Source organism: Dromiciops gliroides, chromosome 1, assembly GCF_019393635.1.
Source record: "Dromiciops gliroides isolate mDroGli1 chromosome 1, mDroGli1.pri, whole genome shotgun sequence".
Lineage (NCBI taxonomy): Eukaryota > Metazoa > Chordata > Mammalia > Microbiotheria > Microbiotheriidae > Dromiciops > Dromiciops gliroides.
In genome coordinates, this window is record NC_057861.1 from 89,820,159 (window position 1) to 89,847,873 (window position 27,715).

Below are 27,715 nucleotides of genomic sequence, written 5' to 3' on the forward strand. Positions count from 1 at the left end.
TTCATTTATGGTTCTTTGCTATCACAAAAAGTGCTGCTATAAATATTTTGCTACATATGGAATCTTTCTTTTCATCATTAACCTTCTTGGGGTATATGTCGAATAGTGCATATACTGGACCAGAGAGTCTGAACATTTAATTACCTTCTTTGCATATTCCAGATTGCTTTGTAGAATGGTTTTAGCTTCCCCAACATTGCATTAATGTGCTCATCTATGCGTAAATAACTCCTGTGTTAACTCTTCTTTTTTTTTTTTTTCCGGGGCAATTGGGGTTAAGTGACTTGCCCAGGGTCACATAGCTAGTAAGTGTCAAGTGTCTGAGGCCGGATTTGAACTCAGTTACTCCTGAATCCAGGGCCGGTGCTTTATCCACTGCACCACCTAGCTGCCCCTATGTATTAACTCTTCCGATCTTTTGTCATCATTGACAATTTCCCGGGTGTGAGGTAAAACCTCAGAGATCTTTTAATTTAACAGCATTTACACTAATATGAATTCTGCTCTTGTCTTCAATTTCTTCATCTGTCCAATGGGAGTAAAAAAGAATTCAAGAATATCTCCAGTTGAAAAATTCTGACTATCTGACTCTCCTCTTAGGAATGAAAAGCAAGAACAACACAAAACAGGCATGTCATGACCTAATTTTCAAGCCATTTCAATTTGTTCCCCCCCCCCCTTTATACTTGCACAGTACAAACTAGGATGGGATTTTCTCAAAATCTTTGTATAAGTGTTTGCTGCTTTTTTTGTAGGGGGGGCAGCAGCAAGGCGAAAAGGATCAAGGTTGCATGGATATACACATTTGTCATATGCCACTTGGTGGTCAATATCAAATGAATGGAGAGAAAGAGCCAGGGTCTGTGAAAGTTGTCAGGTAAAATAAAGTAAGGGAGTATGTAGTGAAAGGGCGATATAAGGCAGCTTGAGGAGAGAGGAGAAAAAGACAGTAGGAATAGCAGGAAATTTAAATCATGTGAGGAAGTGTGAGAAAGACGGAACATAGGATTTAGGGTCAGAATATTAGGTTTTAATCCCAGTTCCAGTCATTTACTAAGTGTATGACCTTAGACAAGCTATTTAATTTCTAGCCTCAGTTCCCTCAACTGAAAAATAAAAGGGTTGGACGAGAAATTCTTTAATTATTTTTAAATTATTTTTCCAGCTTAGACATTCTGTGATTGTGAGATTCTCATGGGGAACTTGATCTTTGGCATTTGTTCTGACTCTTAACATTCTATGATTCTTTGAAATACACAGAACTCGAATTATGTGGTCTCTTTCAATTCTGACATCCTATGCTTCCATGACATACACAGAGCGCTTTAGAAACCACTGGGAAATCAACAGGTTGCTTTGCTTCTAGATGGCTTGTATTTTAATTGAATGTTTGTGTGCTGGCCACACTGCCAGGGCCATCTTGAAGGGGCTGGTTCAGTAGAAGGAGGTCAGGATCAGAAAATGCCTTTGATAGTGAATAAGTTTCTGGTGAATATGATGCCATCGAAGGTCTATTGGCTAGAGAGCACTAGCAGAAGTGGCAAAAGCAAGTTGTGATTTGGTGAGCCTACTTGGTTAGTATATTTTATTAGCAGTACTCAGGCCACAAATCGGATTTCAGTCTTTTCTATGTTAATAGAACAGATATCCTTAACAACAAGCAGTCATTTCACTGATATTCATCAGTTTATAATCCAGGTGGCCAAGCTAGAGAGTGTGGCTGGTTCAGTGACAATCCATCACTAGCTGTATGTATTTTGAGTGCCATTGGAAACTCAGCGTGAAACACATTCACATTGTTTTAATGCATATACTGGCCTATTCTCCAATGAGAACAATTAACCCAATTCAGGATTATTTTGAATAAATGCACAATGATAGGGGATCTTAGATTTAGAGGTGACAGGGACTTTTGAGATCATCCAGTCCCCTTATTTTAGAAATAGTTACCAAGACAGATCATAAAATTAGCAATACACAGAGCTAGGATTCAAAACCACATGCTTTAATGCAAAATCTAGCATTCTATATCCTATACAATGCTGCTGTATATGCTATTCATCTGAATATAGGGCAATTCTGAATATAAAGGATACCTTTAATCCCAGTTCCAGTCATTTAGTAACTGTATGACCTTAGACAAGCTATTTAATTTCTAGCCTCAGTTCCCTCAACTGAAAAATAAAAGGGTTGGATGAGAAATTCTTTAATTATTTAAAAATTATTTTTCCAGCTTAGACATTGAGGAGATCTCTCTGGTAGGAAATTAATGCACATACAAACACATATGTATATATATGTACAGTGAATATTAATGATATGAAACTTGATAGTACATGCTTCAATTCCAAAATCTATGACTACCTTCCCATGAGAATTCTCTCTAACAATACAGGACACAACTTCCTTGTATTAGCAAATGGCCTTCATCAGTTGCTACAGTCACTGTTTATATAACATGATGGTCAACCTTCTGGTGATAAAGCTCTTCCAACTTAGCTAGGCTGGTCATTCTGTAGCATAGATTTAGTTTATTGCCAAGTCTATCCTCTTCTCAAATTCTTTTGCCTTTATCAGACCTTTCAGAGCTTTTAGGCCATTGTCAGCAGTTTTGGTCCACTGACATAGTTTTCCGTCTGGTATTTAAAGCCCACCACAAGCTATCTTCAACCTACCTTACCATCTTAATTAGACGTTACTCTCCTTTAAGCACTTTGGATAAGTTGTCCAATCACTCTGCAGCTCAGCATCCTCATATGTCAACTAAAAACATTCAATGAGATGATTTCTAAATTCTGGATCCCATAATCTAGCTCTAAATTTTATAATCCAGTGATTTTGTATGTGTATGTAAATACACACACACACTATATATATACTGTATAGAATTCAGATATAAACTGTAGCTTTACTCTCTATTTAGAATAAATTTCTATGTTTCTAATGACTGGCTTCCTGGAAGTTATTGAGTTCCCTATCATAGGATATAAGAAAAATTGAGGCAGTTTCTTAATGTGAAGTTAGGCTTCACCCAAGTAGTGTAATAGATAACTCCTGAAATCTTTTCCAACCTTGACCCAAGGTTGGACACTCAAAAATATTTATGGAATCAAATAAAATTGAGCTTCTGATCTGATTCTTTAGACCTTGATCAGAGTATCTAATTCTCACTTGGACCAAAATTGTTTTCATAACGATAGAGGACTTCACATAATTGTAGCTTATGACTCTTATGTTCATATGAATACAGCGTGAGTTAATCCATACATTTTAGTGTGGTCAGCTGATGCTTCTAGAGGCTAATGTCCCTATTTCTCCTCTTGACTTCTCTTTTGTTGCTTAATGTATTAAGTCAGGACAAGCTGAAAGGGTTAGTTGTTAAAATTCTTTGCTATTGTGCTGAAGAAGGTCACTGAACTGGTTCCATCAAACTCATGAAATTCTGTTTTGATATTCATGGGTTCCTCTGAGCTGGAAGGGAGTTTAAAGCATAGAATGTTAGAATATAGAACACTAGGAGCTTTAGAATATAATATCCTAAAATATAGAGTACGGAAGGTTGGTGAAGGAAAGCACTTTGGGAAACAACATTTATGGTATCAGAACTGTTTCATTAATTTTACTAAGGTATCTTTCCCCTGTATATTATTCATATATATGTGAAACTCTCTATTAGTGCATCTGGCTGATTTGAATTTCTAGGAGACTTTTTACTAGGAGTTTCATGTACCAATGAAATCACATATATGTTAGTAATAATAATGATAATCATGATGGCGGTGGTGGTGATGATGGGGAATATGATGATGACATTCATATTTAATTTAGGGAAAGAGAAACTATCTCTTTGAAAAAAATCTATTTCCACATTTTCCTTTTTCTTCCTCCAATTGATTTTTCTTTTCAGTTCCCCACAAATGTATTTGATTAGCTACTGCTTTAAACTTTCCTTGGAAAGCCACACAGTACCAGAGGCTGATATTAAAAGTCAAACTCAATAGCAGGTTTCATAGATTCTACAGCCTCTCAGTTACATCTTCAGGGTGAGCTGAAGGTGAAATGAAAATGGAATTATCCCCTGACACCAGGGGCTGGAATAAAGAAATATAAAGCCCCATCAAATGGCACTTGAGGAAAGTAGAATTGACAATAGCTCAATAAAAGCACTTTGCTAATAGGTTATCCATTTTAGTTTTTGCTTAGGTCTTACTTGATTGTGAGAAGCCCGATATGTTGCTTGTCTTTCCTCAGAGAGTGGGCCAGACTTTAGTTCAACGTTATTTATACTGATGTGTTGAGCCTAAAGATAGGGAAAGCCAGGAAAGAGGAAGAAAAGCTAACCAAATAACATCATCATATTTTTAAGTGTTGGTCTGGTCTTGGAGGCAATTAGCAACCTCTCTTTAGTACAAGCCGGTGAACACACTGATCTATACAGGTCCTTATTATCATATTCCCGAACTACTGTATTCTAATTACTTCCCTAACCTCCAATTAGTTTTACACATGCCTTCAGAAGAATTGCTTTTATGCAATGATTTGTCCGTGTCATCCTCTTGTGTGTGTTTTAATAAGAAAAAAATGCATTTGTTCACATCAAAATTCAGTCATTGAGCAAGAATGAGAGAAGAAAGGAAAAAAAAAAGATGATTGCAATTGTTAAACAGAACATCATGAACATTATGGTTTTTGAAAGGCAGAAAGTCCAGGCCTATGTCCCCCAGTCTGTAAAGGATGGAAAGTCCTTGTTTACATGTGCAGTCAGTTCCCAATGTTCACAGATTTTTAATGACTGCACCTGCTAAGGGGATAAAGTCCTAATGGTTTCTCCTGGCATTTAAGCCCCCTTTCAGGATAGTCCTTCTCTAGCTACAGATCCTTCCTCATTCTACTCCCCTTCAAAGTAGACTCTACATCCTCTCCTAAGCACATCTAAGATTTAACCATTTCTTCATTTTTACAGTTTCTTTCTTCAGTGCCTGAAATGTCATTCCATTTCTTTTTTGGGAGGTAGGGGCAATGAGGGTTAAGTGACTTGCCCAGGGTCACACAGGTGGTAAGTGTCAAGTGTCTGAGGCTGGATTTGAACTCAGGTCCTCCCAAATCCAGGGTCGGTGCTTTATCCACTGCACCACCTAGCTGCCCCCTGTAATTCCATTTTTTTTAAGTGAGGCAACTGGGGTTATGTGACTTGCCCAGGGTCACACAGCTAGTAAGTGTTAAATGTCTGAGGCCAGATTTGAACTCAGGTACTCCTGACTCCAGGGCCGGTGCTCTATCCACTGTGCCATCTAGCTGCCCCCTGTAATTCAATTTTTGATGAAATTGTGTTCATCTTCCAAGACCATAACTAAAGGCCTCTCTTAACAAAGCCTACTTTAATTAACTCCTCAGTCAGAATTTTTCTTTTCTTCTTATACCTCATAGAGCACTTTGTACCTTCACCTATGTAGTTAAATTGTTGCATATTACCTTATCTGTCATTCAAAGGTTCATCCAAAATCTGAGGCAACTCTTGGTGATGTAGTGAATAGAACTTACTGGAATCAAGAAGCCCTGGGTTAAACCTGGCCTCAGTTCCTTACTAGCTGTGTGACCCTGACCAAGTCACTTAACCTCTGTCTGCCTCAGTATCCTCAACTATAAAAGGAGGATAATAACACCTACCTCCTATGTTGTTGTGAGGATTAAATGAAATAATGTTTACAGAGCATTTCACAAGACCCTTTGTGTGCTATATAAATGCTAACATTTATTTTTTTGGTGGTGGCAATGATAATGTTCCTTGAGGTCAGAGAACCTATCTTATTTAATTTAATTTTGTATCGACTTACTCTCCATTCCATCACAATACTGTAGCAGAAACTTGAGAAGAGTTTCTTGTTGATCCAAATGGAGACTTTGGGGAAAGCTTACAGGGAAAGCTATGCTATGTCATTGGGAATATTGAAGACGCCCCTTTTTCTTCTGCAGGGAAGCTTTTATACACCCTCTGAGAACTGCATGCAACATGCATACAAATGGCACCGGGACCTATGTCACTTGCTCTTAAACACATACCAAGAACTATATGTGTACTTCCTCATTCTTATGAAGGACATCCCAGATCTCCCACGAATTAAGCTGGGTAAGTAAACTTTTATTTCTACCTACCAACTCCTATTATAGTGTAGACATTTAGGGTTGACTCACACGTCTGATATTTGATAATAAGGCTGTATTTTATGATATTAAGGAAGGGAAAAAATTCCTTGCAGGTAAAGGTTAAGGGGATATATTCTTCTTTTTTTGGTGAGGCAGTTGGGGTTAAGTGACTTGCCTAGGGTCACACAGCTAGTAAGTGTTAAGTGTCTGAGGCCACATTTGAACTCAGGTCCTCCTGACGTCAGGGCCAGTGCTCCATCCACTGTGCCACCTAGCTGCCCCGGATATATTATTCTTAATCCTTCTCTTTGTATTAGTAACAGTTATTGCTTGAGGCCAGTTTTATAGTCCATTTCTCCCCCAGAGTTTTCTGGATTGGGATGTCTCACCTTTCTGCCATTGGTTCAAGCCCCTACTCATTGTTTCCCTCCTCCTTTTAGGGGTCCCAGCACCCAGATTACACTTAACTACTTAGCAGGATAGTTTTTTTACAATTCAAAATTTACTTCAAAGGTATAGCAATAAAAAACCTTGTCCCCAGCACCTCAGAGATAAAATTCCACTCTTCACTAGTTTAGGGAGGGGAAGGGAGTTAGGTTCTCAGCTTAACTCAGTTCTTATCTAGTTTTGTTAGTCCCAGCAAGTTGCAAGTCCACAGTGCTCTTTTCAAACCACAGCCTTATTATTGTGTTCAGTTCTCAATGTCACACTTTAGGGAAGATATTCATAAACAGAAGAGAACTCAAAAGGGGGCAACCAGACGAAGAAGAACACTTGAGTTTAGACTATGTGGGGATTATCTGAAGTAACTCAGAATGTTTAGCGTGGAGTAGAGACTCCTCAAAGGGAACATGATAACTGGCTTCAAGCATTTAAAATTTTATCCCATAGAGAAAGATTTGACCGCTTTCAGGGCGCAATGGTTAGATTTTGCCAAAAGACAAATTTATGCTTGATATGGAAGCGGGGAATTAAACTTTCCAACAATCTGAACTAGCCCAAAATCAAGTGGACTGCCCTGGTGGGGAGTAGGTCCTCTTCCATTAAGAGTTCCTCATGTTTGGGTGACATTTAAAAATACCTTCCAACTCTAAAATGTTTTATTTCTATGAAAATGACTAGTAACACCATCAATTAGAGTAAATGACTTCTCAGAGTGCTTATGATTATGTAGCATTTTACACATATTTCATTTAACTTGATCCCCATTCTAATCCTGTGATAAAGATGGTAGAAAATATCACTTCAGTTCTTCTTCAAGCATCCATGACCTTCCCAGAACCCCTCCAACAATGCAGGTATAGAGAATCATAGGTTCATGGACTTACAGCTCAAAAGGACCTTACAGTGCCTTGTCCAGCTACTTCCTTTTATATGTGAGAAAACTGAGGCTTAGAAAGGTATGGTAACTTGCCTAAGGTCATGCACATAGTGAGTAATCCGACTCCAAATTCACCATGTATCCCAGTGTACCATGTCTCCTCCTTCCTCCATATTGTTTTTTGTGACTTTCAGTGGCCAGATGTACTCATTCCCAGGTAGACAGCCTCCTGATGGTAAGCCTCTGTACTTAGAATGGGATAGCAGTGTGGTTTAGGGTAAAGAACAATGAACTTTAATTCAGAGGACCCAAATTTAGGCCTAAGACTCTGCCACTGACTTAGACAAATCACTTTCCCTCAGTGAAATGAGGACAGTGAAATAGGAATCATTAAAGTCCCTTCCATTGCTCAGATTCTGAGGTTCTGGTTCTTGGAAAAGATGGTCATTTGTGATAAAAACAAATTTCATAAATACAGTCCTCAGTCCTACATAGCCACCTTATGCTTATGTATATAGTGATGGCAGAGTATTGCTAGAATAGAAGGCAAACAGTGGTGCTAAGAAGAATGTAGATTTAAGGCAGATTGGCTAAATCTCTGTCCTATAGAACCACCCTGCTTCTGTTTCTACTTTCTTCTTCTCCCCAGGCCTTCAGTGACCATAAATGTCTGGAGGAGGAAAGCCTCTCAGCTCAGAATGCCCAAGTAACATGCAGCCTCCTCCAGACTCCTGTTGCTATTACCATTTTACTCCAAAATCATACTTTCAGCACCCAGGCCCAGGTGCTACAAGGCCACTGAGTTGTGAATTCATCAAAACTGTGAAAGTATTTACTAGCACACCCCCACCCTCTACCTCTCCACATGCCTTGTTCCCACCTCTTGCTCTGAGGAATGTAATTCATTCAGCATCACCACTTGAAGGGATGGGTCAATGGGCCAACCTACTACCAAATGCAAGTCAGTTAGGTGACTCAACAGATAAAGTTCTGGGCCTGGAGTCAGGAAGACCTGAGTTCAAATCTAGCTTCAGATACTCACTTGACCCTGAGCAAGTAACTTAACTTCTGTTTGCCTTAATCCACTGGAGATGGAAAAGGCAAGCCACTCCAGTATCTTCTCCAAGAAAATTCTATGGACAGCATTGGTTTGCTATGGTCCACAGGATCATGAAGAATCAGATATGAATGCGTGACTGAACAACAGCATAACTACCACATTCATTCCTCTGACCAAAACAATCTAGTCATTACTCACTGTTCTATTCTGTCTCCTTTTATTAAAATGAATACTGGTTGAGATTTGGAATTATTTTACTTGTGTCTTTGTATCCTCAGCACTTGGTAAGTACTTAATAAGTGATTTTTCATTCATTCACTCATTGATTCATTCATCTAATAACCAATGAATAAAAATACTATTGGAAAGTCTGAACCACATCAATATTGACATCTTCTTGATAAACAAAGCTAGATGGCAAAAGAAAGAGGTAGTTAGGGGGAAGGAAGACTCTAACTGGAGAAGCAAGCATGAGTTATAAGAGTTGGTTTTACCATATGCCCAAAGGCTATTGCCTAAGGCGTGTATCCTTTCTTATCTTCACAAAATCTGTATGAGAATGATCTACATGATTTCAAAGTTATCATTAATAGTTGTCATCCTTTATACTTGAAGAGGATCAAAATGGCATACCATATCAGGTTCAACATATCGTGTAGTGTATCTGACTGTGGTGGATGAAACCAATAAAATTTAAATCCCTTGAGTAAAGAACCATTTCATTGGATGCTTGGTATTCTCACATCATAGTGCTAATGGTAACCACAACCGCAATATAGGTTCAGAATACAAACATATTTGTAAACCATATTGGAAGAGGTGAGGGAAGGATTATTAGTAGTTTTGCCATGAAGAACCTCTCAAACACATTCATATGAAAACTGTGCAACATAAAGGATGATGTGTGACCCTATTAATACACATCATCATAGACCATTCACTAAAGAAAGTGACAGAAAGATAGCAGAGTAGACAATTTCTATAAAAATATTTTTATCATCAATGTCAGAAGAACTATCATATTTAGATCCTAACACTTTAGCCCCCAATGTGCCGTATATTGATGTTGAAATGGACCTTACCAGGCTTAACCAGATCATCTATACACCAAGTAATCATTGTCACAATTGTTGCTGTTGCCATTGTCATTCTCATCCTCATTGTTGTCAATATCAACATCACAGATCAGATCATTCCACCCAACATTACAGAAAAATTAAGAAACTCTCACTTATTGATCAATGTAAATTAATTAAGGAAAGGGGGTAGAAAGAAAATGAGTAATGCATCATGGAAGGTGGCAGAAATCTAGTATCTTCCAGACACCTAGCGAAGTACTATCAAGTGACCATAACTATGATTTGGGGGCTTGGTATTTTTCATGGAATGACAGTTAACAAATAGATTACTACAAATAAAGACCTCAAAATGGCATTAATAATTTATTGTCATTATCGTTATTGTTATCATTATAGTTATGATTAATTTACTGGATTCATATCATTATCACAGACCAAACTGTTGCCCAAAATTTCTGAGACATAAAATTGACCCATAAAAACTTAAGGACAATGTTTTAGAGAATGCAAAGATGAATAAAAGATAGCCCCTGATCTCTAGGGCTCCCAATCTAGTTGGGGTGACAGTTCATAAAATTATAGATTAAGAGCTGGAAGAGACTTTAGAGACTATTGAATCTGACACCCTGTTTTTCCACACAAGGAAACTAAGCTTCAGGTGGCTTATGTGATTGTTCATGTTTCGAGAAGATCATGAACCAGGAAAATTTGAGTTCAAATCCATTCTCAGACACTTAAACTAGCTGTTTATCTCTGGACAACTCACTTAACCTCTGTTTTCTTCAGTTTCCTCATGTGAAAAGTAGGGAAAATAATAACACCTACTTCCCAAGTATTATTAAAAAGATAAAATGAGGCTATAATTGTAAAGTGCTTAGCACAGTACCTGGCACATAGTAAGCACTATATAAATGTTAGATATAATTATAATAATAATGATAATAATACCAATTATCATTCTCATTCTCATTATTGATATAGGGGGAAATCCAGATAGTTCTAGAGCACTGAGATGTTAAGTTACTTTACTTACCTAGGCTCACAAAGACAATATGAATGAGAGGTGGAACCTATAACCATATCTTCCTGGTTCCAAGACCAGTTGTCTATCAGCTATGCCCTGCTGCCTCTCCTTTGGAATTGAGATCCTGGTGATTGAGACAACATTAGTAACTGCTAAGGCGTGTATCCTTTCTTATCTTCACAAAATCTGTATGAGAATGATCTACATGATTTCAAAGTTATCATTAATAGTTGTCATCCTTTATACTTGAAGAGGATCAAAATGGCATACCATATCAGGTTCAACATATCGTGTAGTGTATCTGACTGTGGTGGATCAAACCAATAAAATTTAAATCCCTTGAGTAAAGGAATTTTCTCATTTTCGTCTTAAGTTTGCAAGTACCTAGCTCAGTGCCTATTACATAGGCATTTAACAAAGATATAAATATTGTTTAAGATTCATGGTACACAGGACTTTTTGTTATTTGTTTATTACTATTTCTTTTTCTTTTTTCTTTTTCTTTTTTACAGTTTGGTAGAATAAAATGTGTTCTTAAAAGTTCTACTTGAGAAGTAGTTTCTCATGCAAATATTAGGGTCACATAAAATTTTGGGGTATGGTGGCCCACTCTCATATTCTTAATTCCTGGAGAGGCTGAAGCTGGTAGCTGCAGTGGACTATGCCAATTCAATGTCTACACTGTTTGTCATTAATACTTTAATCCCTCAGAAGTGAGAAGACACCAGAGCACCACAGGAAGGGTGAAGCAGCCCAGGTCAGAAACACTCCTCTTCCTGAGTTCAAATCTAGCCTCAGATACTTACTAGCCATGTGACTCTGGACAAGTCATTTATCCTATTTGCCTCAGTTTCTTCCTGTATAAAATAAGCTGAAGAAAGAAATGGCAAACCACTCCAAGAGAACCCCAAATGGGATCATAAAGAGTCAGATACAACTTAACAACCACAACATTGATTAGATTATGGTTCCAGAACAGGAAAAGGAGAAAAGGCCAACAGTTGTTTTCTGATCTTAGAACCAAGGTGTCTGGTGAGAAAATGTTCTAAGCTTATTCTCAGGGTACTTGATGTTTTGATTTTTTTTAATGTTGTTTACTTCCATAAATTGTAGATTCACAGCAAAGGTTTTAGCCAAGTAATTAATCTATTTTTTAAGGCCTGAGAATTTTTATAAGAATTAATATTCTTTTGGGGTTAAAACCTTTGTTCTCCCATCAAAGAACCACCCTCCAACATTGCTAATCAATACCTGTTCTGCCAATTTTAGGCTGATATTTAGCATGAAGGGAATGGGAGATTGATCAACTTTATCCAGTGTCAAAGGGGCAGCATGTACCAGAGACTAGACTTGAATCAACTACCTTTTATCTGTTTTAGTCTGTTTTCTGTCCATTACACCATTTTAGCTGTCTGATTATTATAGTTGTACAACATGACTAGATGCAGCTCCCCACACAGGAACAGCCTGGTGAGGTGTTAACTACATTGGGTTAGGAATCAGTAAACATGGCTTCTTAGCAGCCTTGCTGTATACATCATGTTACTTCTGTGGGGCTTACATTTCAGGATGAGAAAATGGGGTGGTGGGTCTCACTGATCTTTATGGGTTTCTTACAGCTCTGAAATTTTTTATTCTAAGTCAGAGTTTGGGAATTGAGAGTTGAATGTGGATATTTTGATAGACACACAAAGGACTCTGTATTTTAGCCTATTGGGTTTAATTAATAACTCTTTAATTTCACCTTTGACCTCAGTTTCATTTTCTGCCTCTGTTTTTCCCCCATAGAGAAACTTGCTGTTGAAGAAACATTATCTCTTCTGTGTTCAGAGCTACAGGTAATTAGTAAATTGGATGTATTATATTCCCTTACTGTTGTGTGGCAGTAGATATATTGGGAAGTCAAGTCACGATCACTTGTCCAGTACTGAGGTAAAAAGAAGGGAATGGGGCAGCTAGGTAGCGCAGTGGATAGAGTACTGGCCCTGGAGTCAGGAGTACCTGAGTTCAAATCTGGCTTCAGACACTTAACACTTACTAGCTGTGTGACCCTGGGCAAGTCACTTAACCCCAATTGCCTCACTTAAAAAAAAAAAAAGAAGGAAATACAAATAGGGAGAGTAAGGTAAAAATGACTACAAAATTTCACATTTGACCTTAAACTGAAAATTATCCCTCTACATTCAATCATTTAATCCACACTATTTCAGTGAAGAACCAGTTATTGAATATGTGTATATATACATATGTATGTATATATGTGTTCGATATATATAATTTGTCATATATGTGTATATATGTGTGAATATGTAAGTATATGTATACACATACATATATGCATATATAATATGTCATATATATATATATATTTAGTAAGATACACTGGGGCATTGGGGGATATTCAAAGTCCTTTTTAATAGTAGATGGGTATACATGCATGCATGTATTAAATATGTATGTATTATGTGCATATATATGTATTATGTATGTATGTACTATATATATAAACTTCACATAGAAAAGAAAGAGTGTACTTGTAATTTATCCATATGCAGTCAAGATTAAAGAAAGTTGCTGGATCACAGAGCTTTTTATAAGAACTACTCTATCTCAGAGACTATAAAGTCCAACCCATACCTGAGCAAGAGCTTCCTCTTTGTAACGTAATGGTCTTCAGTTCATTAGACTGTGAACTTTCTTGAGGCCAAGGCTGTATTGTGTATGTAAGCATACAAATATATAGAATATAATAATATACATGATATATAGTATACTGCCATTATATATTATATATGCAATATGTGAATGTATATATATATGTGTGTGTGTGTGTGTGTGTGTGTGTGAATGTCTATGTATGTATGTGTGCATTGATTTGCCTTTTGTTCTAATGCTCAATATTTAGCACAGTGCCCAGCACATAAGATGTGCTTAATAAATGTTTGTTGACTTGATTTTTAAAATACCAAGTGAGGTGAAAACCCACTCTTTTCTGATGCAGCCCATTTTAATTTGGATAGTTCTAATCATTAGGGGGAAAAAATCTTCATATCAAGCCTACTAGTTCTCTTTTTTGAGGTCTATCAGAATGAATCTAATCGCTGTTTATAAATACCAACCCTTCAAATAATTCAACACAGTCATAATATATCCCTTGAGGCTTCTCTTCTTCAGACTAAATGTCCCTTGTCCTTGAATCAGTTGTGATATGACATGATCTCCAAGCCCTTTTTAGCCTTCTTGTAGATGTTCTAATCTGCTGGTACCTTGCTTAAAAGGGACAATCCAGAAATAAACACAGTATTCCAAGTATTATCTGATCATGGTGGTATACATTATGACGGTCAAATAGATGATAATTCTTTTAATGCAGCCTGAAATTCCATTGGCTCTTTTGGCTTCCAAATTACACTACTAAGTGCTGGACTCGGGGTCAGGAAGACCTGAGTTCAAAGCCACCCTCAGATACTTACTAGCTTCGTGACATTAAGTAAGTCATGTAACCTCTGTGGGCTCCAGTTTCCTAATCTGTAAAGTGAGGATAATCACAGTACCCATTTCACAGAATTGCGTAGGCAAAATGAGATAACAAATATAAAGTGTTTACAAACCTTAAAGAGCTACATAAATGCTATTTTTATTACTATTGAATCATATTGATAATAATGCTAAAATATAATTAAACAGAGAGCTCCTCTTTTTTACTTCTTCTTTTGTTGTCCTTACTCTTATATTTGGTATTGATATTTCATGTCCCCAAAATTGGAGCCTCCACCGTGTTCCAATGTGTCATCTTTATAAAGTATAAAGTGCTTATAAGCACTGAGCTTGACTTTAAGATGAGATGATACTTACCCAACACCCACAGTATTTGGGCCAGTAGGAACAACTCAATTTCATTCAGAGAAGCGGCTTACAATGTTTTGATCTCTAGAAATTGGAAATGCTTTTAGCCTGAGCAATTGAAAACACACAATAGCATTCCAATTCAATGTATCTGAGCTTCCAAAGGCAGTGCCTGACAAATGAATAATTCTATAACAGTTCCCACAAACCCAGGGTATTTCCTGCTGCATCCAACAAACAGTGTCATCACCAAGGATGAAATCAGATACTTGGGAATGGAAAGGCTTCCTTTGTTCAATAAAGAAAATAAACAAATGAGAAAAGGAAGAAAACAAGAGTTCACTTTGTAATTCAGTCCCTATCAAGTAGGTGCCTGGGTACTGCAGTGTGATTGGATTGGTAAGGGTTTTAACTGGGAAGGTCGGTTATCAGGGTGCAATACTGAAGGGGAAGTTGAGAATATAAAGAATACCCTCTCATTCTCTGAAACATGATGGAATTATGTTAAACAATCTCTAAGATTGCTTATTTAATACCCAGCATTTACCCAGAGTTTTAAGATTTGCAAGACAATTTACTTATGTGGTCTCATTTTCATCTTTACAATAACCCTGGGTGGTAGGTGTTATTATTATCCTCACATTAAAGAGGGTGAAAGAGGCTGAAGGAGTTTGTGACTTGCCCAGGAGGCACATGGCTTTAGGTTGAGAGTCAAGAATTTTTTGGTTCTAATCTTGTGTCTAGTAATTATTACCACTGGTCATCAGCAAGGGTCTCTCAGCTTCTGCTTCCTTATCTGTTAAATGATGTTCATTGGAATATCTGATTTCCAAGTTACCATTCAGCTCTAAAACTTTGGCCAAAACATTCCATACAATAAAGTTTATAAAATTGATTTTCTTTATGGTGAGGCGATTGGGATTAAGTGACTTGCCCAGTGTCACACAAGATAGTAAGTGTCAGACTTGAACTCATGTCCTCCTGACTCCAGGGCCGGTGCTCTATCCACTGTGCCACCTAGCTGCCCCAAAATTGATTTTCTTTAAAAGAAATAGCTAAACATGACTTTCATTTGGACAGGGAGAACCTAGCCTGTAGGGAATTGTCCAGAAGATTTTGATGACTCTGGGATAGTTGGCTCTGTTTTGTAAGAAGTAGAAAACCTGGGGGCAGCTAGGTGGCACAGTGGATAAAGCATCGACCCTGGATTCAGGAGGACCTGATTTCAAATTCAGCCTCAGACACTTGACACTTACTAACTGTGTGACCCTGGGCAAATCACTTAGCCCTCATTGCCGCCACCCCACCCCCCCCAAAGTAGAAAACCTAGCAGAGATCAGCTGCATCTCTTTGTTGTTGGAAGATGAAAGCTGGGTCAGGCAGTATTCTTTTTTTTTTTTTTTTTTGCTGGGCAATGGGGATTAAGTGACTTGCCCAGGGTCACACAGCTAGTAAGTGTCAAGTGTCTGAGGCTGAATTTGAAATCAGGTCCTCCTGAATCCAGGGTCGATGCTTTATCCACTGCGCCACCTAGCTGCCCCCCAGGCAGTATTCTTAGGAAAAGAGTAGTTGGAGGGGAAGGTTGGGATAGAGATAGAACAAATTAGCTACTCCTCCCAAAAATCACCTTTCAGTGGACGAGTCAAAAGTACTAGCCCAGGAATCAGGAGGATGCGAGTTCAAATCTGATCTCAGACACTTGACACTAGCTGTGTGACCCTGGGCAAGTCATTTAACCCCAATTGCCTCAAACATTCAGGGCCATTTTCAGGCATCCTGATGTATATCATGTCACTGGACCCAGATGGATCTGGAGGAGAGAGTGAGGATGGTGACTTGCACAGCACTGCCTCACTTAAATCCAGTTCACTTGCAGCTCAAGACATCACCTTCCTGAAAACATGGTCCTTTTTATTAATGAAGGACAAACAATAACAACAACAACAACAACAGTTGTGCAGACAAGGTTGGAAGAAACATCTCCCCCTACCCAGTGCCAGAAAGTGATCCCAAGAGTCTACAGTGTGGAGTTGGTAGGTTAAACACTACCACCTAGTGGCTGATATTGAGCAACAAATAATTGAATACTTTCAAGGCTCTTTCTCTTTCCAAAATAGAAAAAAAATAAATCTTTTATGGTTATTTAAGGTCGTTTCCACAAACACATAAAAGTCCACAGTGGTGTTCTAGGCAGATCAATGGGGAGTTTATTCAAATGCCTCCCTTGAGTCTTAAGTCCTTCTCACCACAGCCAAAGTTAACTTATAAAGGGGAAAAAATGTGAAGTTGCCAGAATATTGAAAAATAAAAATGGGTCTCAAGAGCAGGCAGTATATGCTATTGGTCAACATGAATGTACCCTCCCTAGAAACAAAACATGGAATTCCTTGACATATTAAGGAAAATTAAGGAAAGTTAGAGGTATTTCTGCATCTACAGAATCTTAATAATGTCAAAGATCATGTACATCATCTATTTCACACCCCCATCCCCCCCCCCAAGTAAAGCAAGAATGCCTTAATCATCATCCCTGACAAATAACGGTTAACCAGTCTTGATTTGAATCCTTTCAATGATAGGGAAGTCACTACCTCAGAAAACAGCTTTCCCCACCCCCATTCTTGAAAAAGTTCTCATTGTTGGGAAGTTCTTGAGTCAAGCAGTCATTGTTTTTTGAAAGTCTTGTTCTTTACCCATTTGTTGTCAGAATCTGTGGAGACCACAAGTCAGTCAGTCAACAAATACTGAGTAGCTACTATATGCCAAACACTGTGCCAAAGCACTGTGCAAAAGGCTGTCTACACCCTCAAAGAGCTCACGGTTTCATGGAGAAAATAGAAACTGTAAAAGTGGGAAGAGACAACCTGTGTAGGGAAATGATAAAGTCCCCGGCAGTGCAACCAGATGGGAAATGAAGAGATGGCTATGCAGGGAGGAAAAGGGGGGAGCTCTTTAAGGTACTGCTGTACCCTCTCCAATCAGAGGGAGGAAGGGGCAAGAGAAATATTAGGTCTAAGTTCTAGCCATCATCATCATCATCTAGTTATAACTAGAATTTCACTGGGAAACTGTGTAATGTAAATGAAGCTATTAGGTAGCAACAAATAGAGACAAGACATAACGATATGAGTAACTCATTTCTGTTCTGAGAGGCAGGCATCACCCTGAAGTTCATAGAAAGCCACCTTCAATCAAGAAGACCTGGCTTCAGTTCCTACCTCTGACATATACCTTCTGTCTGACCTGGGCAAATTACTTAACTTGATCTCTTAATACCCCAGGAAATGCTCTAATATTGGTGGTTGCAAAAGAGATTTGTTGATCTGCATTGCTAAGCTTTTCCTTCTGAAGAATTCTCTATAATAATGAAACCACAGGTTTGGTTAAAAAATGTCACATCATTTCTCTAAGTACTTTGAAGCCCTTTCCCTCATACTTTTAATTAAGGTAAACTGCAGATATGATTATTCCCATTTTACAGATAAAGGAAGCCAAGACCCTGTAAGGCAAGGTATTTTTGCTCAAGATGACACACTTACTAATAAAGACAGAATCTATAAACTCTAGATTCTAGAAGGAGAAGAAGAAAGTGTCTTAATGTCCATCAAATCTAACCCTTTCATTTTCCAGATGAGGAAATTAAAGCTTAGAGAAAAGGAGTGATTTATTGAAGGTCACACTAGTGATTGACCTAGATTTCTAATTTGAGTATTCTAAATAGAAAATCACATTTCTTTCCACTATACCATATTGACCATAGACATTTCATTTTTTAATTTAATTTTCAGGACCAAAGGTTTTCTCCTCCCCACCACCTATGAAAAAAAATGTTAAATATCTGTATAGTCAAACAAAACAAATTTCTATATTGGCCATACCCCAAAATAATGTTTAAAATATGCTCATTCTGCTGGGAGTCCTGCACTTCTTTACTGAAATTATGTTTCGTAATTGTGTTAATCAGAGTTCCTAAGTCCTTCACAATTGTTTGTTTTCACAATATTGTCATTATTGAATAACTTATTTTCCTGGTTCTGGTCAGTTTACTGTACATTAGTTCAGATAAGTCTTCACAAGTTTCTCTGAAACTCTCACCATCATTTCTCATCATAAAATACTATTCCATCACATTCATACATTATAACTTATTCAGCTATTTCCCCAATTAATACACACACCCCTTAGATTCTGATTCTCTACCCTCACAAAAGAGGTGTTCTAAATATTTTTGTGTATATGGATCTCTTCCGTCTTTATTTATAGTATAGACCTAGATCTCTGGGTCAAAAAATCTGTATAGTTTAATAGTTGTAGTGTTTTTTCTTATTGCTCCATAAACTATTAAAATGGCAGAAACCTGAGAGATCACCTAGTTCTTAGACCATCCATTTTACAAATTGGAAAACCGAGACATTATACATCTAGTAAATGGGATTTTTGAGGCTGTTTCATTGGCAATCCCTTCAGATCTTCAAACAGAAGCTGTATAATCCTTTGTTGGGGTTTCTGTAAGTTAGATTCCTATGCAGTCAGGGATTGGAAGAATGTGATCCAATATAACAAATATTTGTTAAGGCCTTGCTAGTTGTAAAGCATTTTGTAAGGTTGTGACAATGATAAGTTTTCTATTATTTGATATTATTGTTTAATTATAATCTGATGTCATATATAAAGATAGGACTCCGATATGGAGTCATTTAAGCTAAGTAGTCCTAACGTCCTTAGAAACACATGGGCAAAACAGACAGTTATGATTTCCCACTGTTAATTCTGTGTCAGGCAGATGAGGCTGCCAGTTTTTGGATGAGATGAATTCTTGACTACTACAGGTGCTTTGAGTCATTTTCCTTCTGCTGTGTTGGCTAATCATCCTACTGGTTGGTGGCCTCAATAAACTCCCCTTCCCAGAGCTTTATCCAAACTCAGTATCAGTATGGGAACCTGAGAACTTTTCTACCTCATCAAGATCTGATAAGGAATGCCCATTTTAGGGAATATATTCTTGCCACCTGAACTCTAACTTTGTGAGGTGAATTTCTTGTATGTGGGACCAAGACACTGTACATATTGCCATAGCATGTTTATAGGATTTGCCTACATGCTGCATCACATTACAATAAAGTTCATGACTGTATCATTTCCTGAGTACAAGTTCTCTAGAAACCCCAAGCCCAGGCTTTTGCTTTAACCTGAGCTATGTGGCCAAATAAAGCAAATTTGCTGCCTCAGAGGTATAAAGACAGAATATAAATAAAATAGGTCCTGCCCTTCAGGACATTACATTAAAATAGAAAGAATGCTGGAGATGGAATTAAGAGACCTGGGTTTCAGTCTTCATCTTAAAATTTGCAACCTGTGTAAACTCAGCCAAATCATTTCACCTTGCTTCTACACTGCTTCCTCATTTCTAAAATTGGAGGGTGGGATGAGGTATCCTTCCAGGTCACTTCAAATTCTAGATCTAGGATGATAAGATCCTAAGTGATTCACTTTTCTCTATCTCAGCTTCTTCTTCTTATAATTGGAGGGATTGGACTTATTGAGATGAACATTCACCTCTATACATTGCCATCTCAGTCTTATGACCTTTGACTCCCAAACCTAAGGTTCTTTCTACTATACCAATCTTTGTAAAATAATGGAATAAGGGATTTGTTTTGTTTTTGGAGAAGTTGGTTAAAGATCCAATTAAAGGGAAGCTCACGGCAAAGTTGGTACCAGTCATACGTGGTATCTTGACTTATGATTCTTTTCTTCCCCAGCTGATGAACAATCCAGAGAAGATAGCTGAGCAGATAAGTAAGGATCTCACTTGGCTTTGCTCCCACCTCTTGGAACTATGGACCCAGTTCTTGGAAGTGGTATCACTCAACCCTGAAGTCACAACGTATCTCAACAAGGAACACCATGCTCTAAGGGTAAGGAGAGAAAATAGCTTTGTGAATTCCTTCCATGCATCCACAAGTGTCTTTAGGTCCTAGAAACTAGAAGGAGACACACAGCGGATTGATCTCTTCCAAATCCACGGGTACTAGCATGTGATATGCAACTGGAGATTTCTGTTTTAGAAAGGAAATGGGATATCATAGGCAAAACATTAGACTAGCCATCATGTTTTCCTTTCCTGATAACAGGATTACTTAGGGTTCAGAAAGAATGTGGTATAAGAGAAAGAGCAGTAATTTAAAAAGCAGAAGGAAGAGTTCGAATCCTGACTCTGCTGCTCATTACTTCTGGGCAAGTCATTTTATTTTGCTGGGTTTAGTAAAAAGAAAGTAAAAAAAGAAGAAGAAGAAGAAGAAAGTACCACATTCTTGACCAGCACCAGACTTTTCTTTCTGTCTTCCTAAGCTGTCCTATGCTTGAAAAAGGACTCACTGTGACTTTTGGTTGGTTTTCTCATTCAGAATTGAGTTTGGCACCCTTTTTAGTCATAGAGAGAAAAAATGTGTTGAGTGAACTTGGCACAATTGCTGGCTTCACTCTTGGCTCTGCCCCCTGGAATAAATTTCTTATAAAGCTTCCCTGGCATATGTTTATTCAGTCTCTATTTATAGCTAAGGTAAAAAAAATCTTTTTCTTGAGTTAAACAGTACTTTTCCTATTTTCCAGGAATTTTTGAAGGTTATAGATAGTGGTTTAATAATCACATCCACTGATTTTCTCAGTACACTGGTATATAGCTTGTCTAGGCCTGATGGTTTAAACTCATTGAGGAAAGGGAGATGCACTCTTCACCATCTCCTCATTTATCATAGTTTTCAATTCCTTGTTCAAAATCTAAATTAATTTTGTTTTCTATGTGAATATTGCTTTCCTTCATATAGAAAAATGAAGTAAATAGTTGAGCAGTTATGCCTTGTAAAATCACTAAGCCATCTACTCCATTTTTTTTCCTTTCTTTGATCTTCCTTTTGCCTTAAAATAACTCAAAAGAGTCTTTTTTTCTTGTAATATTTTAATACCTACAATAGGACAGATCTCAAGGGACTTATGTGATATTTGTTTAATGAATGGAGAATGCTCCAAGACCCCAAGCCCACAAGGAAGAAAACATAGAAGAAAAACAAAGAAAGAACAATCAAAAGTACAGAGAGAAGCATTTCTCTGAAGGAAAAAAAAAAAACATGTTTGCAACCTCAGTTTGCTCCTTGGAAAGGAGATCATAAGGCATATATTCATGGCAGAAACTGTGCATACTAGATTCCTAAAGTGGCTTTCTGCTCCCATCCACTTCCTAAGGAAGAGAATGCCTCTTAGAGTATGGAACATAGAATGTTAGAGCTGGAAGGAATCTCAGACTTCAGCTGAGGCAGAACCTAGATTTAACAAATGAAATAACTGAAGCCCAGAGAAGGAAAGCTAAGGACAACACAGTAAGGCAACATTAAGGACAGGACCCTTATTTCATAAATCCTGGTACAGGGGACAGCTAGGTAGCACAGTGGATAAAGCACTGGCCTTGGATTAAGGAGGACCTGAGTTCAAAATACGGCCTCAGAAGCTTGACCCTTAGGAGATGTGTGACCCTAGGCAAGTCACTTAACCCTCATTGCCCTACAAAAATAAACAGACAGACAGACAGATAGATGAATGAATGGGTGGATGGATGGATGGATGGATGGATGGATGGATGGATGGATGGAACAACAGACATACAGATAGATAGATAGATAGATAGATAGATAGATAGATAGATAGATAGATAGATAGATAGATAGATAGATCATGGTACAGGGATATTTCTTTAACAAAGCAAAAGAAAGAAAGAAAGAGACATCACCCAAGTTAAAGGGGGTGAGGAATAAAATTGGAATATTGGTGATTCCCAAAGATACATTTCTCCCCTGCTAAGTACTCATGTTACTCCCCAAATCAGCACTAATGATCAATTGAAGATATCTAAATGCTCAGTAAAAAGTGATATAATAATGTCCATTTTGGTAGAACTCCTGGATTTAAATTATTTTATCATTTTACTTCCTAGGTCAGAAGATTTTCAGAGGCTTTCTTCTATATGGAACATCAAAAGCTTTCTGTCCTGACATTTCAGGAAAGTCTGTAAGTAATTTTATGCTCTCAAAGCACACACGTGTGTGTATACACACACACACATAAATAGACATATATGCATATACATATGCATGTGTGTGTGTGTGTATATATATATATACCTGTTCATGTATATAGGGGTGTGTGTGCATATGTATGTATTTGTATGTATATACATATAGGCACATATGTATACACAAACAATATATAAAATAAATAAATAAATATATATAACATAAGATAGATTAAATATAATAGATAATATTATATATATACATATATTTATATTCATTTACTGATTCATACAAAATACTTATACCAAGATTCTGCTGTGTGCTTTGCCATGTTCTACACACCAAGAGAACACATATTCATAAACTAAAGAACAGCCCCTGCTTTCGAGGAAATTATAACCTGGCCCAGGAGAGAAGACAGGTACACAGACAATGCTGATACAGATTAGAATAATATAGATACAAAAGAAAAGCACAAACTATTGTGAAAGAAATAGATGTAAAATACATTATTTCTGCCTGAAGTGGGAAATCATAGAAGGCTTCATGAAAGAGGTGGCCCTTGTCAAGGGTGTGCTGGGTCCAGCTCAAACCAGCTCATGAGAACCAGTTTTTAAATTTTCAGTGCAAACATTTTCACCTCAGAAATCGGCAAAAACTACAAATGAAGGCTTGACTTATTGTTTTTATTATCTTGTTTTAATAAAGGGAGGGAGAAAATATTAATTGTGAATATTAAATTTAAATTATGTCCAGTGTGTGTATATGTATATGTATGTGTTTTCCTGAATCACTGCTTATTAAAAATAACATCAATGATTATAGTAGATGCAGAGATTGAGGGAGAGGATTTTGTGTGATTTCAATGATACAGTTATAGGCTCTAAAATAAAGCCCTTAATGTTGAATGTTCTAATTCAGGAGAATATACACCCAAGTAATAAGAGATAAACTTCAAACAGTATATTGGATCCAAATTGGAGAGAGTCATGAGTGTCAGAATCATATATTTACACATCTATAGATTGGACGGACACAAACAGAGCTCTAGGTTAGGAACTATATGTGTGATAAATCAGAGGATGCAGAGACTAGAGGCAAGGAGCCTGGTAAGGCAGCTAAAAAAAATGTCCAAAGTAAAAATGTTGAAAGCCTAAACTAGGTCCATCCCAAAGAGATGAAGTTTTAATTAGAGAAAGACATTTGTTTCTTCATCTCTTACTGTGGAAGATCAGAGTTTGCCCTCCTCCATGTATCCAATCTTCCTTTCTTTTCCTGGAAAGTTTCAGACAAACATTTCACAGGAGGAAACTGAGTGGGTGGCACAGAAACCAAATATTTTCATGAAATCTAGCATAATTCTATAGAATTGAATAAAATAGAATTGTTCACTTCCCTAGAGCCATGCCCACTTTTCTTAAAAGAATGATTTAGAAGCAAGTAGTGGGGCAGATTTATCTGTGTAAGAGCACTAAGGTACTTGGTATCTTGCTAAACTAATTTAGCTAAAGAATTGAGACTATTCCTAATTATGAATGAAAATAATCTCCTTTTTTCTCCTCTTTTATAAAGAAAAGAAAAGGAAACATCATCAAAATTGCAGGGTGGGACATGGAATAAATAGTGTGGAGGACAGAATGGGGAAATTGGTGATTTTCAAAGAGGCATTTCTTCTCTGCTGAACGCTGAGCTTACTCCTCAAGTCAACATAAATCATTAAATAGGGAATTTAATTGATTAATTAACTAATTAATTAAATAATCAGTAATGTCATAAATCTATTTTAAATAATATTTTATTTTCCTCCAATTACATGTAAAAACATTTTAACATATTTTAACTTTTGAGTTCCAAATTTTATCCTTTCTTTTTCTCCCCTCCCATGTTTTTACCCCATAAAAAGGATCTTCTGCTCTCCTCTCCTTATTCTTCTTTATCACCATCCCTCTTTTTCTTCCTTTTCTCCTCTTTTTATTATCATGGAATCTTTTTTTGGGGGGGCAGTGAAGGTTAAGTGATTTACGCAGTGTCACACAGCTAGTAAGTGTCAAGCATCTGAGGCCGGATTTGAACTCACGTCTTCCTAAATCCAAGACTAGTGCTTTATCCACTGCGTCACCTAGCTGCCCCCATGGAATCTTATAATACTACAAAGAGAAAGAATCTTGGTGTATGGAATGGGAGGGAACATGGTACAAAGGAAAAGGCACTGATTCTAAAAGCATAGGCCCTGGGTTCAAAAACTGCCTGACATTTCCTACCCATGTGACTTTGGGTATGTCTCTTCATTTCCCGAAATCTAAGATTTCTTATGTTTAGAATGAAAGTGTTAGATTAGATGATCTCTGTTTTCTCTTCAGGAGGTAAAGCTAAGATCCTAATGTCAGAACCTGGAATATTAGAGCCCAAAATTAGAGATAATCTAGGTTCCAAGCTTCTACTATGCAAAACTATTGCCAAAGGTAACATACTTAACTACTGGTTATCTCCCACCTGAAATTTTCTAACAATTAAAAAAAATCCTAATTAGTGTACCTACATGATTAGTATCCCAGGGGAGACTAACCACCTGCCGTCTACCACTATTATGTGATTGACTATTGCCAGGCAACATCTTAGCAAACTTGGAATCCTTTAGTGATGGTAATTATAACTATTGACAGCTTGGTGTAGCAGATAGAGAGCTGAACCTGGAGGTAGGAAGACCTGAGTTCAGATCCCACCTGTGACATAAGCAGACCTGTGTGATGAGGCACAAACCACTTAATTACTAAATGCTGATGAGTTGAAGAGAAAGTAGGAATTGAAGTTATTCTCATCCAGCAGTTCTCTTATGAATTAACTCAAGCTGGTTCCTAAACTCTAATTGTGAAAAAAAAGTCATGTATATCACACAAATGGATTGTTGATTATGTCACCTTGCTATTGAAAAACCTTAACCACGTTAAAAAAAATGTGGAAACTGAGACCAAAAGTAGAGAGGGGGCTTGCACAGGGTCACATTATCATGTTAGGATCAGATCATGAAGATGGCCTCAGACCCCCTCTGACTCTACCCCATGCTCTCTCACCACCAGAATTTGCAAACTAAGAATCTGATGGTAAAGAATATCATCCTTTCTCAATGATTAATCCAGTGAGAGATTGCTGATCATTTTAAAAGGGTATCTGGTTTTGCTCCTGAAAAAAATCCTCTGTTGTTTTCCTCTTGCAGTATGCTTCAGTCACATCTAAAGTGAATTAAGATGAAATCTGTCTAAATACAATCTAGGACACATGGTGATTTCTCATCATTTAAACATAATCTTTCAAGTGATATCTAAAACATTAATTTAACCTTATATAGATACTCACAGTTTCTCTTTCTCCCTCCTCCTCTCATTCCATTCTTTTCCTTCTTGTTGTTCTTTCTCCCCTTCTTCATCTGTCTCTGTCTTTATCTTTATCTTTGTCTCTTCCCCTTTCTCCTTCTCTCTTTATGTCTCCCTGTATTTCTCACTCTGTGCTTTTGTCTCTCTCTGTTTCTGTCTCTCTTTGTCCCTATCCCTGTCTCTGTGTGACTCTTTCTGGCCCTCCCTGTCTCTGTTTCTGTATCTCTTGGTCTCTGAATCTCTGTCTCTCTTCCTCTCTGTTTCTCTATCTATCTCTGCCTCTTTATTTCTCTCTATCTCTCTCTGATTCATGTACACATGCAGCATTTTAGACTCAAGCTCCTTGCTTGGAGAATCAAAAAGTTCATACCTGTGTACCCACAGAGGATGTTTAAATAGTAAAGCATCTTGCCTTTGCATTTTATATTCAATACAATTGTCAGACATAAGTATTTAAGTAGATAGGTGTGCATGTGTGTGTGTGAATGTGCTTGTGTCACCAGTTTTGGGATAATTTAATGAAAAAATATGAAAAAAATTGAAAACATGTATTCTCATGTTGGTAAGTTACACGTTGTTAGTATAAACAAGACAATCCAACATTATTCCTCTGGTAATCAAATATCTAAAATTGGAAAGGATCTCAAAGGTCTGGTTCAACACTTGAAGCATCAAGCTACCTCTATACCTTCCCTGACAAATGATCACCCAGACTCAGCTTAAAAATCTTCAGTGACACAGAAGTTATTACTTCAAGATAGATAATAGAGAATAGGAAATAATTCCTTGTGTCAAAGTCTGCCTCCCTGTTATTTCTATCCTTCTATATGATGGATTCTGACTTTGGATTCACACAAAATAAGACCCATCCTTCTTTGACAAAAGAGCTAACATGTGCCCCAAGCCTTCTACAGTCTAGGCTAGCACTTTTCAAATGTTTTGGTCTCAAGACCCCATTACATCTTAGAAATGCCTGAGAACCCCAAAGAGGACTTATTTATTAATGAAGATTATAGTCATTAACATTTATTGTATTAGAAACTAAAACATTTTAATGATATGGTAAAGATAGCTTGACCTCACAGACTTGAAAGGGTCCCAAGGATTCTCATACCACAGTTTGAAAACTGTTGCTCTTGGTGATACCTCCTCAACTCTTTCCATAGATAACACATGATTTGAGCACTCTTCCTATCATGCTCTCCATCTTCTGAGTCCCTGCCTACTTGTCAGTGTCTCCCTCAAACCCCAATATGGCTCATAGATGTCATCTGACAGTACAGGCTTACAACAGGACTGTCATCTCCCTCACTATGGTTGTGATGCTCCAGTGAAGGCAATACTCGTTTTTCTCAACTGTATTACACTGTTGACTCAAATTAAGCTCACTGTCAACAAAAATCCCCAGGTGTTTCTTATAATAACGATTGTCTCTCCATGTTTCCTCCATCTTCTACCTGTGCATACAACATATTTTAAACTCAAATAGAGACATTTACGTTGGTTCACATTATATTTAATCTTATTCAATCCAGACCCTAGCTCATACATGCCAAGACTTTGGGGAAATGGGGGAGGAGCTCTTTATTCTGACATTTGGTGGATTAGCACTCACTAGAAAGCAAACATGCTTAAAAAGCTAGAACAAATGTCGTATACCCCAAATGCCTTAAATAAACCAGTCCCAGTGCAATGAGACTACGACCTGTGACAAGTATACTTAGGGCTATGGTAGTAGCGAAGGAATTTCAAGACTTAACATTTCTATAGTTTATCCGTGATTCTGTAGAGGATATGTAAGAAA

The 27,715-nt window shown here is 37.4% G+C and overlaps 1 protein-coding gene across 7 annotated transcripts in view; it reads left to right on the forward strand.

Moving 5' to 3' along the window:
- FAM135B (family with sequence similarity 135 member B) overlaps nt 1–27,715 on the forward strand; it is a 493,118-nt gene that overhangs the window by 420,764 nt on the left and 44,639 nt on the right. For all 7 annotated transcript variants that reach the window (XR_006353509.1, XM_043969533.1, XM_043969541.1 and 4 more), the window contains 4 exons: nt 5,974–6,127; nt 12,417–12,466; nt 20,237–20,392; nt 22,462–22,535. Coding sequence is in view for 6 of the 7 variants with exons in the window: in XM_043969533.1 (XP_043825468.1) it covers nt 5,974–6,127; nt 12,417–12,466; nt 20,237–20,392; nt 22,462–22,535 (434 nt within the window). In the remaining variant the exon portion in view is untranslated. The remainder of the gene's footprint in view (nt 1–5,973; nt 6,128–12,416; nt 12,467–20,236; nt 20,393–22,461; nt 22,536–27,715) is intronic.